Source organism: Vulpes vulpes, chromosome 6 (genome assembly GCF_048418805.1).
Source record: "Vulpes vulpes isolate BD-2025 chromosome 6, VulVul3, whole genome shotgun sequence".
NCBI lineage: Eukaryota > Metazoa > Chordata > Mammalia > Carnivora > Canidae > Vulpes > Vulpes vulpes.
Genome location: NC_132785.1, coordinates 29,070,619 through 29,088,843, shown reverse-complemented (window position 1 = coordinate 29,088,843; position 18,225 = coordinate 29,070,619). Strand labels below are relative to the sequence as shown.

General features: G+C 37.9%; 1 protein-coding gene across 9 annotated transcripts in view; it reads left to right on the top strand.

Moving 5' to 3' along the window:
• Positions 1-18,225, top strand: part of TBC1D4 (TBC1 domain family member 4) — a 177,757-nt gene that overhangs the window by 113,692 nt on the left and 45,840 nt on the right. For all 9 annotated transcript variants that reach the window (XM_072760708.1, XM_072760707.1, XM_072760706.1 and 6 more), the window contains exons 3-8: positions 411-500; positions 4,942-5,046; positions 10,943-11,075; positions 15,067-15,158; positions 15,441-15,551; positions 18,096-18,215. In XM_072760708.1, the coding sequence (XP_072616809.1) occupies positions 411-500; positions 4,942-5,046; positions 10,943-11,075; positions 15,067-15,158; positions 15,441-15,551; positions 18,096-18,215 (651 nt within the window). The remainder of the gene's footprint in view (positions 1-410; positions 501-4,941; positions 5,047-10,942; positions 11,076-15,066; positions 15,159-15,440; positions 15,552-18,095; positions 18,216-18,225) is intronic.

Sequence of the window (18,225 nt, the reverse complement as noted above, 5' to 3'; positions counted from 1 at the left end):
ATTTTCATACATTTTAACTAATCTGCTCAGCTACAGATATTATCTTTTTGTTGACCACTTGGTCAACAAAATGATCATATGATTTGTATGATTATAAATCATGGTTAAATAATTCGTGTTTTTAGAAATCATGAAGTGAAGAAGGGTTGCATGATTTTAAAAAGACAATCATTTTTAATGAAAAAAATGGTTTCCTGTATCTTGTAAATTAAGACCAACTTAATTTTCATGATTTTTAGACAAAAGGAGGAAATATGTTGAGGGAGCTGATATTTGGAGTTGAAGTACTGATTGGATGTTGAGGCATATATATAACAATTGAATCTGTATCACTAGTTACATATGTCATTGTAAAGTAAGATGTTGGGTCCTTGTGAGTTGAAATTAACTGGCATGTTTTGATTTTTAAGGTTGGACGGTTTGAGATTAACCTTATCAGTCCAGACACTAAATCAGTTGTGCTTGAGAAGAATTTTAAAGATATCTCTTCTTGTTCTCAGGTACGTATTAAAGTATGTAATATATTTGGCAAAACCAACTTAAATCTTGTTTTTAAATTAACCACAAAACAACTAGACTTAAACTCAAATTTTACTGTTTTTTTTTTAATTTTAATTTTTAAGTGGATTTGTCTTAAATAAGAGTGCTCCTGTGTTTGTGTCTCTACTAAAAACAAAATCCTGTCCACGTCCCTCTGTATCATAATAGTTGGTTCTCATTTTTATCACCCCTTTCTCCTCATAATGTCACTTTATCAAATTTCATCCTCAGGTGGAATTTTTGTGGTGGTGAGTTCTTTTGAAAATACCTTCACAGCTAGTGTTTTTCAGTGTCTTGGGCAGTGTGACTTGTGGGTGTCATTGAGTCATATTATCGTAGTAGATAGTAAAAGGAGAACTAGCACTTTCCACTTCTTTTCATGTAAAGGCCAAAGTTTGAAAAGAAAGTTTTGGTGTATTTTTGTCCTTTTGTTTATTTTTAAATCATAAATTGTATTTGAACCCTTTGAAATAACTGATACAGCTAAACGTGTGTACAAGGCCATAGAGGCATAAACCAGTGTCCTAAGTCCCACAGTAATAATTTAGGATGTCTATCCCAAAGTTGAAGCCACCTAAATGTATTGTAAACATAGAAACAATTTTCGAAGATACTGGAGTAGAGAGAGTATCTAGATCTAAATATAGGAAGGTGAAGAATGCAAAGATACATCTGTGGAGGTCTCTGGAATAGAGAGGAGTTAACTTCTTTCCCAGCAGGATGACTTAGATGCACCTCTAGGGACTCAGGTCTTGCCAAGGCCCTCTTTTGTATTTTAATGTTGAAAAATCAAGACTACCTATTTATTTTAAATTTCAGAATTAGTGTAGCTGTGGGTTTAATATTCAGATGTTCTGCCTTTCAAAAATGATAAACTTTTTACCTCTTGTTAAGTATTTGCCTTGGGCTCCGCTAGTGCTGTTTCACTTCTAATATTTTATTTACTTATTCATTTAAAGATTTTATTTATTCATGAGAGACACATAAAGAGAGTCAGAGACATAGGCAGAGGAAGAAGCAGGCTCCCCTCAAGGAGCTCGATGCAGGACTCGATCCTGGAGCCCAGGATCATGACCTGAACTGAAGGCTGACGCTCAACTGCTGAGCCACCCAGGTGTCCCACACTTCTAATATTTTAATGTTTTGTTACTGGTGACCTAAAATAATGGCATGAAGATAAAAAATTCCTACTGAAATAACTGAGAGAGCAGCAGTGTCTAATTATAGGAATGAAAAATGGCAATTTTCTAAATTCTGGTTTAAAATACCAAAAATTGTGTAGAAAGATTATATTCACTTGAACTGAAGAAGTAGTTATTAAGTCTTTGTGTAATTACCTGTTTACTGGGGAGTCCCTGCAGGATCAGTTTTGTGAGGGCAGGTGTCTTATTTCATGGTGTCTCATTCTGTAGGGCATCAGAATAAAATGTTAAGATAGAGCTTAGTACTTAGATGTTCAGTAAATGTTGAATGAACATTTCTGCATATGGGACTTTGTGGCAAGTACAGAGGATAAAGTGATGTACTGTCCAGTGTAGTTCCTGCTGCTCAGAACGAAAGAGTTATCCTAAAAACTTGTGCCTCTCACCCACACATTCCTCAAATTTCCCAGTAAGAAAACAGCAATGCTCATCGAACATCCAGAGGAGGGGAAAATAGAGGGGGAAAAAAGAACCAACCAAACCAAATATATAAAACTGGTTCAAAAATGATTTTTGCTTTGTCCCCTCTTTTTTTTTTTAAAAAAAAGATTTATTTATTTATTTTTATTTATGATAGACACACACAGAGAGAGAGAAAGAGGCAGAGACACAGGAGGAGGGAGAAGCAGGCTCCATGCCGGGAGCCCGACGTGGGACTTGATCCCGGGACTCCAGGATCGCGCCCTGGGCCAAAGGCAGGTGCCAAACCGCTGAGCCACCCAGAGATCCCCCTGTCCTCTCTTTTTTAAAAGTGAGGATGTGGGAGGACACCTGGGTGGCTCAGTGGTTGAGCATCTGCCTTCGGCTCGGGGCATGATCCTGGAGTCATAGGAGCAAATCCCAGTTGGGCTCCTCATGGGGAGCCTGTTTCTCCTTCTGCTTATGTCTCTGCCTCTCTCTCTGTGTCTCTCATGAATGAATAAATAAAATCTAAAAAAATAAAAATAAAAAATAAAGTGAAGATGTGGAGAAAGGGGAACCTCTTGCACTGTTGGTACAAATGCAAACTGGTACAGCCACTCTGGAAAACAGTATGGAGGATCCTCAAAAGTTAAAAATAGAGCTACCTATCACCAGCAGTTGCACTTCTAGGTATTTACCCAAAGGGTACAAAAGTACAGGTGTGAAAGGGCACATGCACTCCAATGTTTATAGCAGCATTATCAACAGTAGCCAAATTATGGAAAGAACCCAAATGTCCATTGGCTGATGAATGGATAAAGAAGGTGTGGTGTGCGCGAGTGTGCACGCACACGCACACACACACACACACACACACACACTGGAATATTACTCAGCCATAAAAAAGAATGAAATCTGGCCATTTGCAATGATGTGGATGGAGCTAGAGTGTATTTTGCTAAGCGAAATAAGTGAATCAAAGAAACACAAATACTGTATGATTTCACTCATATGTAGAATTTAAGAAACAATACAGATGAACATAGGAGAAGGGGGAAGAAAGACACAGAGAAGCAAACCATAAGAGACTCTTAATAATAGAGAACAAACTGAGTGCTGCTGGAAGGGGAGGTGGGTAGTGGGGGCTTGGCTAAATGGGTGAGGGGTATTAAGGAAGGCACTTGTGATGAGCACTGGGTGTTGTATGTAAGTGATGAATCACTGAATTCTACACCTGAAACCAATTTTACCATTTATTTTAACCAGAATTTAAATAAAAATTGAAATAAAAAGAAAAAGCAAGCTTTATATCCCAACCTTCTGGTTCAGAAAAAGACTTACACATTTGTGGAAAGGCCTTTGATCAGAATAATTGTTTAGTTAACCTCTGCTCCTCACTGAATAGCCCTGCTCTTATTACTTCTTTCCACAGACTTGAACTGATAGACTGCGGTCAAATTCAGCAACAGACCCCCTACAAACAGTTCTTTCCACAAAATCTATAGGACTGTGTCCATGGCAAGTTTGAGGAATAGGGAGTGGTTTTCTTTCCTGGAAACATTGCCACTGCTCAAAGACTCCCTCCTGAGTTAGTGAGGTCCTATAAATTTTTCCCATTTAGTACTATAAGCTAGTGAAAGATATTTTGTTGTCACTAAGGAGTTGTACCAGATGGAGCTAACTTCCAGCTCATGAATGGTAACCTCACCCCTCCTTACTTTTTTCTTTTGGTTGAAATGGATTTCCTTTATTCGTATCCATTGGATTGATACCATTCAGTGGATGCATATCCATTGAATACTGCCAGAAAAGTGGTTACCATTTATCAAAGTTATGTGCCAGTAACTATAATAGGGAATTCTTAGCTGTACATTTCAAAAATTGCTGAGATAGGTGCCATTACTACTCTTTTCTAATGAGAAATGGAGCCTCAGAGATTGTTACTAGAAGCCTAGCACAATGTCTCATACCCTGCAGGTGGGTTGAACTAAGAATGAAGCACAAATCTGTCAGAATCCAAAGCCTACTTTCTTTTCACTGGGATTTAGGTTACTTCAGGACAACTGTACATTTCTTGTCTACCCCGCTTTCTAAAGTATTGTGTTTGCTATTAAAATAACAAGGTGCTGCGTACTAATTGCTATGTATGTATTCAGCCTGGCTGAAGTTCACAAATGATTCAGAATATTTTATTAAGTATAGCTAAGCTTATTTTGTGCGGGTTTGGGAAGTATAGTGGTTTGTAAATTTGGATAGTTGACACCCGCAGTAATATCTCCATTGTATTGGTTTTCTTACAGCTGTGGCTCCTTACATGTCTGTATATGGACAGAGACTCTAGTATGTTGAATGCATACTTTAGGGAATTGCATGCCATTTAATTAAAGCATGGTTAGTTGTAGTTTTTCTGATTCTTAGCTTCATATAGACAAGAATGCAGTTTATGATAAACCATCGGACTGCTTGTTCTAAGAAGATTAATAAATTGAAAACTCCATTACTTGCAAATACTAAGTAGTAATTTTATTACAGGAGACAATGAATCATGTCATCATCTTTTTTTTTTTTTTCCTGTGGCCCAGAGTCACAGTGTGTAAGAGTGTCTGAAACAAAACAATGTGAATTCCTCTTTCGCTTTATTTTATGTGTCAAAAGATCACTGCATACATTTCCTATGCCATTATGTCCCCTATCACTGGGCTGAGAAAGACAAATTCATGGAAGTGTGAAAGCATAGAACTCATGCCAATTTTCATAGTGTTAATTAGTAAAGACTGCACTTCTTTTCCCCTTGTAGGGTATAAAGCATGTGGATCATTTTGGCTTTATCTGTCGGGAGTCACCAGAGCCTGGACTGAGCCTTTATATCTGTTATGTGTTCCAGTGTGCCAGCGAATCTCTGGTAAGTGGTATGAGTCTTGTCTGCATGCTCCTGCCCACACATCCGGCTGACAAGAGACTTGTCTCTTATGAACCCAAGCCTCACAGAACTGCCACCAGTGGAAAAAGAAGAGGGCATCTAGAAACAGATTTCTGTTCATTAAAGCAGCAGTAGAAAAACAAAAACAAATTGTCATGGTAATTTTTATTATTTTTTATTTTTTTGTCATGGTAATTTTTAAACCCAGATACTTTCTTGAGTTTAATAAATCCAGTCATGTTATCAGGACTATTTTTAAAAGGTAGGAAAAGACTAATGATAGGAGAAGAGCTGTTATTTTTTCCATTGCTCATGTCAGATAATAAGGAAGATTACTGATCTCTTATTCTCTGAATTATTATAACATCTCAGAGGAGGTAATGTTTACATCAGTAGAGCAGAGAAAGATTTTGTTTTCTTTCTTTATTTCATTAGCCACTGTTCTCATTTTTTAAAAACTTTATTTTTTAATGGTCTTGTTTTTGCTTTCATTTTCTCTCTTTGGAATGTGAAAGTTGATTCTTCTTTCAAACACCCTTCCTCCACTCCCTCCACCTGCCCCTTTATGGCAGCAGTTGGAGTTAAAGAAAAATTTAAGGCAAATTTAGAAAAGCATGTGAATGACAAAACATATTTTGATATTTTTCCTTAAAATTTTTTACTTTTTCTTCCACTTGTAATATGTCTCCTAACCATTTTAACACAAACCCTTAGGTCTATCACCATAGCTTGAAGAAAAATATCTTCTTAGACATATAACCCTCCTGTAAGCATTTCTCCTGGGGAAACACACACCACTTAGACATAGACAACAAGCCAGGCAGCATTCTTCTCACTTCTTTGGTGCATGTTGCTGTCATTTCTGCTCAACTCTGGCCTTCCATAGTCCACGTGTGGAAGGAATACTGAGGTATAGGAATAATGAAGAAATGAGATGAAATGAGGTATAGGAATAATGAAGAAATGTTCATTAAAATGAACAAAAGCACTTTCTGCCTGGGACCCTCTGGACTTCAATTTGTTTTTCTGGGGATTATAGCACTCCCATCACTAACAGTTTCTTACTCAAGAGAGTTCCATTTGCATTTCATTCTCATGCTAGATAATTAACCATACCTAGGATAAATCCACATGTTGAGATCCAGGTGACCATGGTATAACAGGCACAGTTCAGGATTCAAGATAGGAATTTGAGAGTTGCCATTATGTAAATGGTAGTTGAAGGCCTGAGAGCAGATGAGCACCTGCAGGGAGAGAGAGAAAGCCAAAGAGAAGCAGCAGTGCATCACTGGAAAGTGCCAACCAAGTAAAACATAGGAAGAAAATAATGTCCGGAGAATCTGCTGCCCTGCTGCCTGCTCACCCCTCACTCCCTTCTTCTTTCTTCCCTCTTCCTCGCTAAGGAGGTTCTTTCTTCCCTCTTCCTCGCTAATGTGGTTCTTCCACATTCTGGATCCCTGATTCTTCTACCTTTCCAAAACCTGTTCTTTATTCCATGTTTTATTTTGGCATCTCCATTTCCCCAGCTTCCCAGTTTAGAAATCATAACACATTCTCCTTCACCTTCTATATATCCAGTTATTTGCCAAATCCTGTTAACATAAAGATAGAAAGGTTTCTTATCCATTTCTCATTCTTTCCCCTCTCTGCCTGATTCTGGGCATTCACCTTCCTTGCTTAGACTATCACACTAGTGTCCTAACTAGTCTCCCTGCCACTAGCTTAATCTGTCATCATGCTAAAGCCATATGATGTTTCTCACAAAATTTCCAGGAACCAGTTAATGCCTCCTTGTTAAGAGACAAAGTCTAGGTTGTCTGGCATGGCAGAAGGACCGTCCACCTTCTCTGGTCCCCACCAGAATGCCTCTCCTTTTCATGACTGTGTCCTCCCACAGGCTGTCCCATTTCTTTAGCTGGTCTCTGGGCCAGAAAGCAGAGGCTGGTGTGATGATTGGTGTGATGTAGCTTTCGTTTGGTTTGCTACTGAAGCAGCAAATGGTTCATGCAGGGGACACATGGGATCAAGGATTTATATGAGTGGCTGGGGCTCACATAAGTACAGCTAAAGTTCTGAGATCACTGTTGGTTGTACAGAGTGAGGGGTCTGCTGTGTCAGAGGAGGCCAAAGCCAGGGCTCACACTTTTACATTGTTAGTCAGAGAAGGTGGCCATTGGGTTTCATGGTCTGCCCTGCTGCAAAACAAAGGAGATTATGCCGTGTTTTCACATTCTGTTTTCTCCTGTCTCTTTGGATGTGAGGCAGGTCTGCCCTTGCTTTACTGTGACTTGAATCTCCTTCTTCTTTTCTATTTTGTTTTTGTATACATCCTGGTGAAGCCTTTTTGGATGACTTTTTCTTTTTGGTGGGAATTGACTTCTTTTAGTTGCTTTGTTGTCAGTGCTCTTGCCCCATATTGTTCATAAGTCTCCAAAAGTTCCTATCAATCCCACTCTTATTTACATAGCATTCCAGTTCACTAGATTACTAATCCCACAGGGTCAGGACCATTCTTATTCTTGTCATATCCCTGCCCCCCACTGTTTCTTAAGTGTGTATTTTGAGTGAGTGAGTGCAATACTCTTAACTTAAGGCAATCATTGTCTAGGTGCTGGTTTATTTCATTACTGTATAACCTGCACTAAGAGGAAGATCACATAAAACCTTTTTTTATTTTTAAGATTTTATTTATTTATTCATGAAAGACACAGAGGCAGAGACATAGACAGAGGGTGAAGCAGGCTCCCTGTAGGGAGCCTGATGTAGGACTTGATCCCGGGACCCCAGGACCATAACCTGAGCCAAAGGCAGATGCTTAATCACTGAGCCACTCAGATACCCCTACATAAAAGTTTCTTATTCTCAACCTCTTAGAGGTTTTGTTTTGTTTGTAGGTTGGGTTTCTTCCCCCACCCCCCGTACATGTAGAATAACTTTGTGAAACAGAGTCAAAGTAGAAGTTCTGGAAATGTGCTGTATTTTCCACCTTAAGAAGCTCTGTGACTAAGGCAACAGCCCAGTGTGGCTGAGAATGTCTTCTTTTTACATCGAAGCTATATCAGAATATCCATTTTGACACTTTTAGGAATAACAGGATTTTGCTAGAATCTTTTAAAACTTCTTGATTCTAGGGACGCTCAGCAGTTGGGTGTCTGCCTTCAGCTCAGGGTATGATCCCGGGGTCTGGGATCTAGTCCTACATTGGGCTCCTTGTGGGGAGCCTGCTTCTTGCTTTGCCAATGTCTCTGCCTCTCTCTCTCTCTCTCTCTCTCTCTCTCTCTCTGTATCTCTCATGAATAAATAAGTAAAATACTAAAAAAAAAAAAAACTTGTTGATTCTAGTTTTTTTTTCAGTAAGCATCTTAACTGAATAGTGGGGCATCAGAATTGCAAGCTAGAAGAAAAATTAGATATGATTTCCTGTATAAAAGAATATGGTTCAAGCAGATGACATATAGAACAAAACAAGAACAGTTAATTAAATATTATAGTCTAAGCAGTGTTATGATTGAGGTGGCATGGCAGTTGTCATCATCTTGTAAGATGTCAACATCTTACTTTGTGTAAGACAAAGTACTACAAAACTACACATGCTGACTTATCTTCTCTGAGCAAAAAGAATACATAACCAGCATTTTCTTTTTTGTCTTTGTAATAGTTGCTGTGAATTGATAAACAGTGTAGTGTGTCCAAGGGTCCTGGGGAGTTACACTCCAAGTTTAGATGCTCAGTATGCCTTCCTTCCTTCCTTTGTAAAATAGCTGTAGGTGGTTGGCTTCATCTTGTTTAACCAACCCTTGAGATTTGTGGAAAACAAAATTATTACACTCTCCACAATTGTTTCAAAAGATATGGGGAAAAAATGGAAATTGCTACTGATAGACAAAAAGTAAAACCCCACAGATGCAGACAATAGTATCAGGAAAGGTGTGAAAAAAAAAAAAAAAAGGAAAGGAAAAAAGACTCAGGCTCCCAAGACCCAGAATTCGTGTAGGGTTTAATAGTTTACATTTTCCTGGGAATTAAACTAGGTAATCCTGTGAAGTCCTTACATATTGTGTGATTGATAGACTTATTCCTAAGTGCCATAAAATACCTAAATTTGGTGCATAAATGTTTATGAGCATTATCTTCATTATGGATTTTCACCTTAATATTAGAAGTTGGCTTTCCTTGTCCCACCTCATACTTTTCACTGGAAATTTAATTTTGCCTGATGGCAATGCTAAGAAAACTCTTCTTCTGTTTGCACAAAACATTTATAATTTTAGAAGTCAAATAAATATTTTAATAATATTTGTGTCTGGAAGAAATTAGTAGCCACATATTAGATACCATTGAAATGGCCTCTTGTTTCATCTAGAAATAGAGAGGAAAACATGAAAATTCAATATTTCCATTGGAGGTCTTTATAAGATAATATTACTAAAATCAAATAATGAAACCATATGAAAGCTAAGCAGATAACTCACCCTTTTAGTGCCTTTAACAAATGAGAAACAAGAAAATAGAAATAAACATGCGCATAAGTAATTGAAATTGTTTTTGAATACGTACATAACAAGGCAAATGAAATAAAGCTGCAGAGGCATTAAAATTAGACTTGTACTTTTATTTTCAAGAACTAGAAATCTTTATTTTTTAATTATAGTAAAAAGAACAGACTATGAATAACTCATTTTTATTTATGGTACAATGTGAAATTATTCATAAGCCTTTTAAAAACTTGGTAACACACTAAAACATTACTGAATTAATGACTGGCTGCTGCTTAGTGTTTGATCTCTCCTTATAGTAATATTAGAAGAATAAAGTTTCATTTCAGGTTCTTTATACACTCAAATGCAGAAGTAGATTAAATCCTTTTAGTACATGTGCGGCCGAAGCGAGCACTAGATTAAATCCTTTAAATAATAGCTTATTCTTAAAGCAGGCTGAAAGGGGGAAAGCAAAGCCTTTAAAAAGTGGTATTCACTATCAAAGCTAGCTTGAGTGAGGCCCTGGGTCATCCACAGCTCTCTATGGCGGTTTGAGACTTTGATCTCAGTTCTCCAGTGTCTGGGAAAACCACAATTTACATTGATGATTTCATCACAGAGACATGGCCTGAAGTCAGTTTAGCAGTGCAGGAGGATGAGCTGATAGTTGACCCCAAAGAAGCAACCAGGAAATGAGACTGCTAGATTCACACTTCTTGATTTGAGTCATTGGAAAGACTAGGGAGAAACCACATGGTAATTTTCAAACTGCTGACCTAATGGTGAGACCTAAGTGCTCCACAATATGATGTCACAGCTTATTGTCACAAATCAGAAGCAAAATGATAATAAATGAGCAGATGTAGAGGGAAGACCGGTAACCTTCACAGACTTCCCTCAACATTATTTCAATTGAACTCCTTTCCCAGGACTTTGCTGAAACCCATGCTTTATTTTTACTCTAAAAATGATCCAGAAGGATAAAGTCAATAGGATACCTATTACCAAAAGTAAACATGAAACCTATTTTGTTGCTTTCTATATATTGCACACAGAACTTCCAAAGAAATATGATATACTACTTAATGAAACAAAGATCTGATTGTCAGTTAAACTGTCAGTGGCCGTGTAGCACTCAGAGGGATCTAAAAATAGCATTCAAGTAATCAGTGTTAGACACATGAAAATGGTCTTACTTTATCTAGCTTTCAATGATAGTATAAGTGAAGGTTTAACTTTACACTTCATATTTTCTCTCTACTAGCTCTGTAGTCATCAAATTCCATTATTTATTATTTAGTTAGTGTCGGCAAAGTCTCCATATTTCTGTTGGGCTTTTAATGTCTTACTGTGTGAAGGCAAACATTTATTAGAGACCTAAGTTTTATTTCTTCTTGTAGGTTGATGAGGTAATGCTGACTCTGAAACAGGCCTTCAGCACTGCAGCTGCCCTGCAGAGTGCCAAGACCCAGATTAAGCTGTGCGAGGCCTGCCCTATGCACTCTTTGCATAAGCTCTGTGAAAGGATTGAAGGTACAGTAGAACTTGGTGAGGGCGGAGGAGGAGTTTGCTTTGGCATCTGGGAAGTGAGAAAGTCATTACTGTCAGTGAATGGGTCTTTGTTTCCAGGTGAAACCAGAGCTTGAAGAATCATTTCTCAGGTCTGGTCACATTTGTGTTCTCAGTGTCTCTGAGGCACTTGGCTTTTTCCCTCCTCTTTATTTCTCTTTTTAATTTTTAATTTATTTTTTTTGAAGGCAGACTCAAGGGAGTTGTATTTCCCACAGTTCTTCAGACTGCTCTGTACTTGGTGGGAACTGACCAAATATTTGTCGAATGGGTGAAGAGAGGCAAAAGCATCCCAGAATGTCAGCTGTTTAAGTCTCTTTGTATTCTCCTCTCACTTGATGATGTGTTCCTTTTCCCTAAAAGTATAGAACTGGGATGAGCCTCGTGAGGCTTTTGAGGAGTATTTGAAAATGACGGAGATAATGGATATGATATCATAAAGCAAGTTTTTAAAAAAGTGTTCTGAGGAGGGAGGAGGGGGATGAGGAAGAGGTGACTCTGTGACTCACATTCCCTTTCTCATTATCTATTATTAACAAAAAAGGTTGAAAACTACTTCACAAGAGAAGAAACACAATTCAGTAAACACTTGTTAAGCATCTGTTTTGTGCCAAGCAGTGTGCTAGTCACTGGGAAGACGAATGATTGAGATGTGGATTATGCCTTCAGAAGCTTACCGTCTAGAGGGGAAGACAGGCATATGAGCTGGTTAAGGCAATTTAGCATGATAGGTGTTATGATAGATGGGGAGAGTGCAAGTGCCAGGACACAGCAGAGAATGATCTCCTCATTGTAAATGCAAATTGTGATTTCTGTTCAGTAGACAGCAGGATCATAGGCACAGGGCAAAATTGATGAACAGCAGTGTTATTGAATATCCTTTCAACTGTGTGAACTAGGACTATTTAAATGTAATATTCAGATTTTAAAATTTCTGATTTACAGAATGCACATGATTTTCACATTTGTACCTTTACAAAAATGGAACATTCTTTGGTGTACAGTAAAGAGAACATTAAAAGTCTGTGGAGGAAATGCTGAATTGCTCAGGAATCAGTGTGGGTCAGTTTGCTATCCAAAGAGAGAAATATTCTTCCCACTTATCCTACTCAAAATGTACTCCAGATGTATCAAGCCCCTCACTGTAAGCAAAATATTAAAGTTACTAATATAAGAATATTGTTATGTCCATAAACAAGGAAGCCTTTATTAAGATACAAAAATGCAAAAACTGTTAAAAGAAGACATTGACAGATTTGACCTCATAAGAATTTATATTTTTTACATAACTATTTCCTTGGAAGTTAAATGAGGAGATAGCAGATTGGTAATCAGGATTTATTAGAACTCTTATTGTTTGAAAGAGAAAGATAAAACCACCAGTAGGAAATGTCACAATCCATATTAAAAAACACTCATATGAAAAGGAAATTAAAAGGTCCAGTAATAAAAATGAGAATATTCTCAAACTCACTAGATGTCAGAGACATGAAAATGAAACCAATAATATGATAGTCATCATATTAACTTGATGAAATTGTGGGGATATTGATATATTTATGTGAGGCTGTTGTGTAAATTGGTATCACCATTTTGAGGGATGGTTGATAGAAATTCATTAACCTACAATTACCCACCAGTTCCCTGTCATGATAAGAGAAACTCTTAATTTTTAAGATTTTATTTATTTATTCAGGAGAGACACACAGAGAGAGGCAGACACATAGGCAGAGGGAGAAGCAGGCTCCTCATGGGGAGCCTGATGCAGGATTCGATCCCGGGACTCTGGGATCATGGTCTGAGCCAAAGGCAGACGCTCAACCACTGAGTCACCCAGATGCCCCAGAAATTCTTAATGTAGGTTTACAAGGTGCCATTTTTAAGGTTGTATTGTTTTAAAATAAGGGAAAATTGTAAACAACCCAGATGTGTCTCAATAACATAACTGAAGTATGTTCCTACAATGGAATAATTAATAGGAATTGATTTCAACTGTGTATTAATTTGGATACATCTTAAAATTATATAATTGAGTGAAATGATAATTTGCTGAATAATACATACACTTTGGTATATCTGGAAAAAATGAATAATATCTTATGTTTAATTTTTTAAAGATTTTTATTTATTTGATAGAAAAAGAGAGCAGAAGCAGGGGGGATGGCAGGCAGAGGGAGATGGAGAAGCAGGTTCCCCGCCAAGCATGGAGATTGATGCAGGACTTGATCCCAGGACCCTGGGATCATGACCTGAGCTGAAGGCAGGCACTTGAGCCACCCAGGTGGTACCCCCTGTATTTCATTTTTAACGAACTTTGAATATGTTCTACTTTTAGATTTACAGGAAAGTTGCAGAGAGTTTCCAAATGTTCATCCCCCATCCTCCCCAGTTGTTAACATCTCACTGGGCTATATATAGTCCAGTGCAGTGTTCAGAATAGGATTAATATTGGCGCACCATTATTATCCAAACTAAACATTTCATTTGATCTTCATCAGTTGTTTCATTCACGTCCTTTATTGTTTCAGGGTCCTAGGCAGGATTCCAGCTTGTGTGTAATTGTTACTTTACCCTGGTCTCCTGCAGTCTGTAGCTCCCCCTAAGTCTTTCGTTGTCTTCCATGACCTTGACATCCCCCCATGAGCATCTCTGTTACTTTGCTGGATGTCCATCGGTTCAGCCTGTGTGATGTTTTCTCACATTTGGCCTAAGGGCACCCCTCCCCAGCAAGAGCACTATAGAAATGGTGCAGCCTTCTTCTCAGTGAATCCTGTCATGGGGCTCATGGTGTTGAGGAGTGTATTACTGATCATGCTGGCCTTATCACCTGGTCAAGGTGGTCTCAGCAATTTCCCATTATAAAATTACTACTCTTCCCCCTGGAGCCAACACATATTTTAGGGAAGATACTTTGAATCTATACAAATCTGTCTCCTTTGCCTTTGCTCACTGATTCTAGTATCTATCAAAGGCCAATTTAGCTCTATCTATAATATTCTCATATTAAAAAATATATAGAATTTATATTGCTTGGGTAAAAAATATAAAGCAAATACATACACACAGTGTTATCTTAGAAGAAAATAACTTTTTGCTTTTAAAAATTTTTATAGGGATCCTTGGGTGGTGCAGCGGTTTGGCGCCTGCCTTTGGCCCAGGGCGCGATCCTGGAGACCCGGGATCGAATCCCACATCGGGCTCCCGGTGCATGGAGCCTGCTTCTTCCTCTGCCTGTGTCGCTGCCCCCCCCCCCCCTTTCTCTCTCTGTGACTATCATAAATAAATAAATTTTAAAAAATAAAAATAAAAATAAAAATTTTTATAAAGCCAGAAGTATTTTCATGGAAAATTTTTTGCCCAAGGACTTGATATAAATTATGTGTAAGACCTTGATAGATATAAAGATGACAGGATATAAAGAGGTAAACAATTTTGTGGTCGAATAATGACGCTAATTATGTCACTAAGTACTATTGCTATTTTTTCAAATTTTGTTACCATGGAACAGGACCTACATGAGGAAGAGAGATTCCTGTTTATACTGTGGTTCTGTCTTTTGATATTATTAATAGTAAATTAGTATTAGGTCATGTTTTAAGCTTAGAGATTTTGGCCGATTGCTAGTATTCACCTATGAGTTTCTACGGTGTCTATGCTTGTTTGAATACTGAATGGTACCTGGTTATGCTGCTGATTGGCATCTTTTAGAAACTTCTGGTTAATAATTCTGACTTCAAGATAACCGATAGGGGGGCCGTTGGTTTTGGTAAGGGTTCCCTCTGGCTTTAATCATTTTGTGGTAGCGTTCCAAGGTTTGTTATAGGCAGGGACACATCTCCTTGAGAAGATTTAACTTCAGAGCCTGCTGACAGAGGGACAAGCTGTAACATGATATATGCATTTTGATCTCTGCAGCTACACTCTCTTTAATACTTATTCCCATCATTTTCCACAGGTCTCTACCCACCGAGAGCCAAGCTGGTAATACAGAGGCATCTCTCATCACTGACAGATAATGAGCAAGCAGACATCTTTGAGCGAGTTCAGGTAACATGATTTATAGTTCTCACAAATAAGATATAAGAAATGAGAATTGGATCCTATTTTATAAGTTTTTTTCCCACTCCTCTCTCTGAAGTTAAAGATATATATCCTTTTGTACTATATATGATAGTTAACTAGAATACCACTGTTACTCTTGCTCCTAAGAGCAGTGAAACACTTAGCTTTTTTTATGTCTGTCTGCCAGACGCATAAAACCAAGTGGGAATACAATAAAATGAGAGAAGCTGTGTTGTATACTGTGTTCTTGGTTTGACTGTTGGACAGAAAATGAAGCCAGTCAGTGACCAGGAGGAGAATGAGCTTGTGATTTTACATTTGAGGCAGCTGTGTGAAGCCAAGCAGAGGACACACATTCACATTGGAGAAGGCCCATCGGTGAGAAGATGTTTTTTTTTGCCTTGACCTAATTTTGTTTTGTTTATATATTTAGTGAGAATATCACAGAAGATGTGAAAGAAGTTTCTTTTCTGTGTGTTCTCACCTTTAGGGTTAAAGTTCTATCACTTATTTTTCAGCATCTTAGTTTTATAGGAGGTTTTAGCATTGGGTTTTAGCATTGAGTTTTCAAATGTGAAAAAAAATGGGTTTTTGGTATAAAAACAGTAATAACATGCTCATGATTTGGAATGAACTTTTTTTTTGGTGATATTGTTCCATTTTATTTCAGATTCATATGTACATTTTATTTCATTACAAGTTTACACAACCTTGAACGGTAAACAGCAGACACTCAAAAAAGCAGTAGTATTTTGGAAACAGCCATTTTAGCTGCAAAGGAAGGTCTGATATTTTTGTGTCTATGATTGAGAACATGTTTCCAGCTGCATATAGATAAAGCAAGACACCAGCAACAGCCCTGTAAGGAGATGATGACATAGTTACTTCTCAATAACACAAAATCAGGAACAAGTTACATAACACTTTATTAGTGATTCCTGAATTGTATTCATTGAACATGCTCTTCTAGAGAACCTCCTGTGAGCCAAGCTGTGTGACAATGGTGAACAGAAAAGAAATGAATGAATCCTCCAGGGAAGAGCTCAAATATTGGAAAGGGAAATGCAAACAGATAAATGGACCCATAGAATAGGCAAAAATGTGGCTTCTTAAAAGAATGCGCAGTGAGCCCAAAAGTAGGTATATCTTTGCTTTAGAGCTAGAGTGCAGAGTAAGAATAGAGGGAAGAATTCAAGAATTTAAGAGGAAGAAATTTTTGGGAGGAGGGAGTGGGAATGAAGTTTTAGGGGAGATAGTTTTCTTTCCTTCTAGTAGTAGGATTTTCCCTCCCTCCCTCCCTGCTTCCTTTCTTCCTTTCATTTATTCATCTGATATTTACTGAGCAGCTACTGTGTCAAGCACTGTAAGCATTGTGCTAAGTACCAATACAATTTCCCTATTTTAGTCATGTTCTTTGCCTGAAAGCCTGAGAAGAATGTCCTCCCCATCCTTTATCCACAGCTGAGCCCAGTCCAGCCCATATCCATATTCATTGCTTTTTTTCCTTTCTTGATGAGGTCATATTTCTTTTTATCAGTAACGTCTTAGATGGCCCCATGGAACCAATTCTTATGTGGACCTCTGATTACCTTCTGTATGGACTGTACTGATTATCTGGTCTGGTCCCTCAGCTTCTGATTTCCCTATCCTTCAGGTGATTTTTGAATACTCCTTTCAGATAAATCTTCCCCCAAACATTACTTTCACAGTGACACCCCTCTGCTTATAAATTCTGATCAGTGATTCATCCTTTTCAGAGTTTCATCTCCAGCCTCACTTTCCAAGTTAACCATCCACTACTTTTCTTTTAGTCCCACACCTGCACTTACTCCCTTTCCCATGAACATTGGTCTTTATTATTTTGCTAACGTCATCCCCAGTGCTGAGACTGTCTCCACCCCCATTTTTTTTAAAGATTTATTTATTTATTTATTTATTTATTTATTTATTTATTTATTTATTCATGATAGACATGGAGAGAGAGAGAGGCAGAGACACAGGAGGAGGGAGAAGCAGGCTCCATGCCGGGAGCCCGACGCGGGACTCGATCCTGGGACTCCAGGATCGCGTCCTGGGCCAAAGGCAGGCGCCAAACCACTGAGCCACCCAGGGATCCCCTCCACCCCCATTTTTTATGCCTGTGGAATCTTGCCTATTTTTTATTCCTCACCTCTGAGACCCACAACCAACCTTTTTACTTCTGAGACCCACAGCCAAGTTTTAGGCTTACAGATTTTTTGATACATGTTGTTTTGTGTTACTGTTTAATGTGAATATATTCCCTTCTCAAACAGATAATAAATTTTCTCTCTTGGAAATTTTCTAGCACTACCAACCATGTATTGATACACATAGTAGCTTTTTAATACAATAGGAGGAAAGAGAGAGAACCTAATATGTTATACATACTATAGATTCTCATACAGTTTAGTACTATCAATGAGTACTTGTTGGTCTGAAAGATATATGACTCACACATGAAAATGGGACTATCACAGAGGTTTAGCAGGTTTCAGTTTTACTGGAGGATGCTTTGTTCTTTGAAGCTTATTTTCTGTGTTTTCCTTGGTAATTTGGACAAAAATATGCAGCTTGGAGATGGATGGTTATAGTTGTTAATCAAAATAGCAGTAAAAATTGACATCTTGAGTTTAATTTTTGTTAAATGCAGCAGGAATATATTAGCAGAAAGGAAAGGCAGAAAGAAAGGAACTTCTGTGTTTTTTATTACTTATAATATTAAAAAATAAACCCCTGTCCTTATAATCTCTATGCTCACAGTGTGGAACCTAAATTATTACTCCTTAATAGAGCTACAAAAGAATTCTTGTGCTTTTTAATGGCTTAGTCAAGCCCATTTTTAAAGCCTCATTTAACCTTGAGTGTTTCCAAACTAAAATTTATCTGTTTTTCTTTGTATAGACTATTTCAAATAGTACAATCCCGGAAAATGCAACAAGCAGTGGAAGGTTCAAACTTGACATTCTGAAAAATAAAGCTAAGAGATCCTTAACTAGCTCCCTGGAAAATATCTTCTCAAGGGTAAGATTAA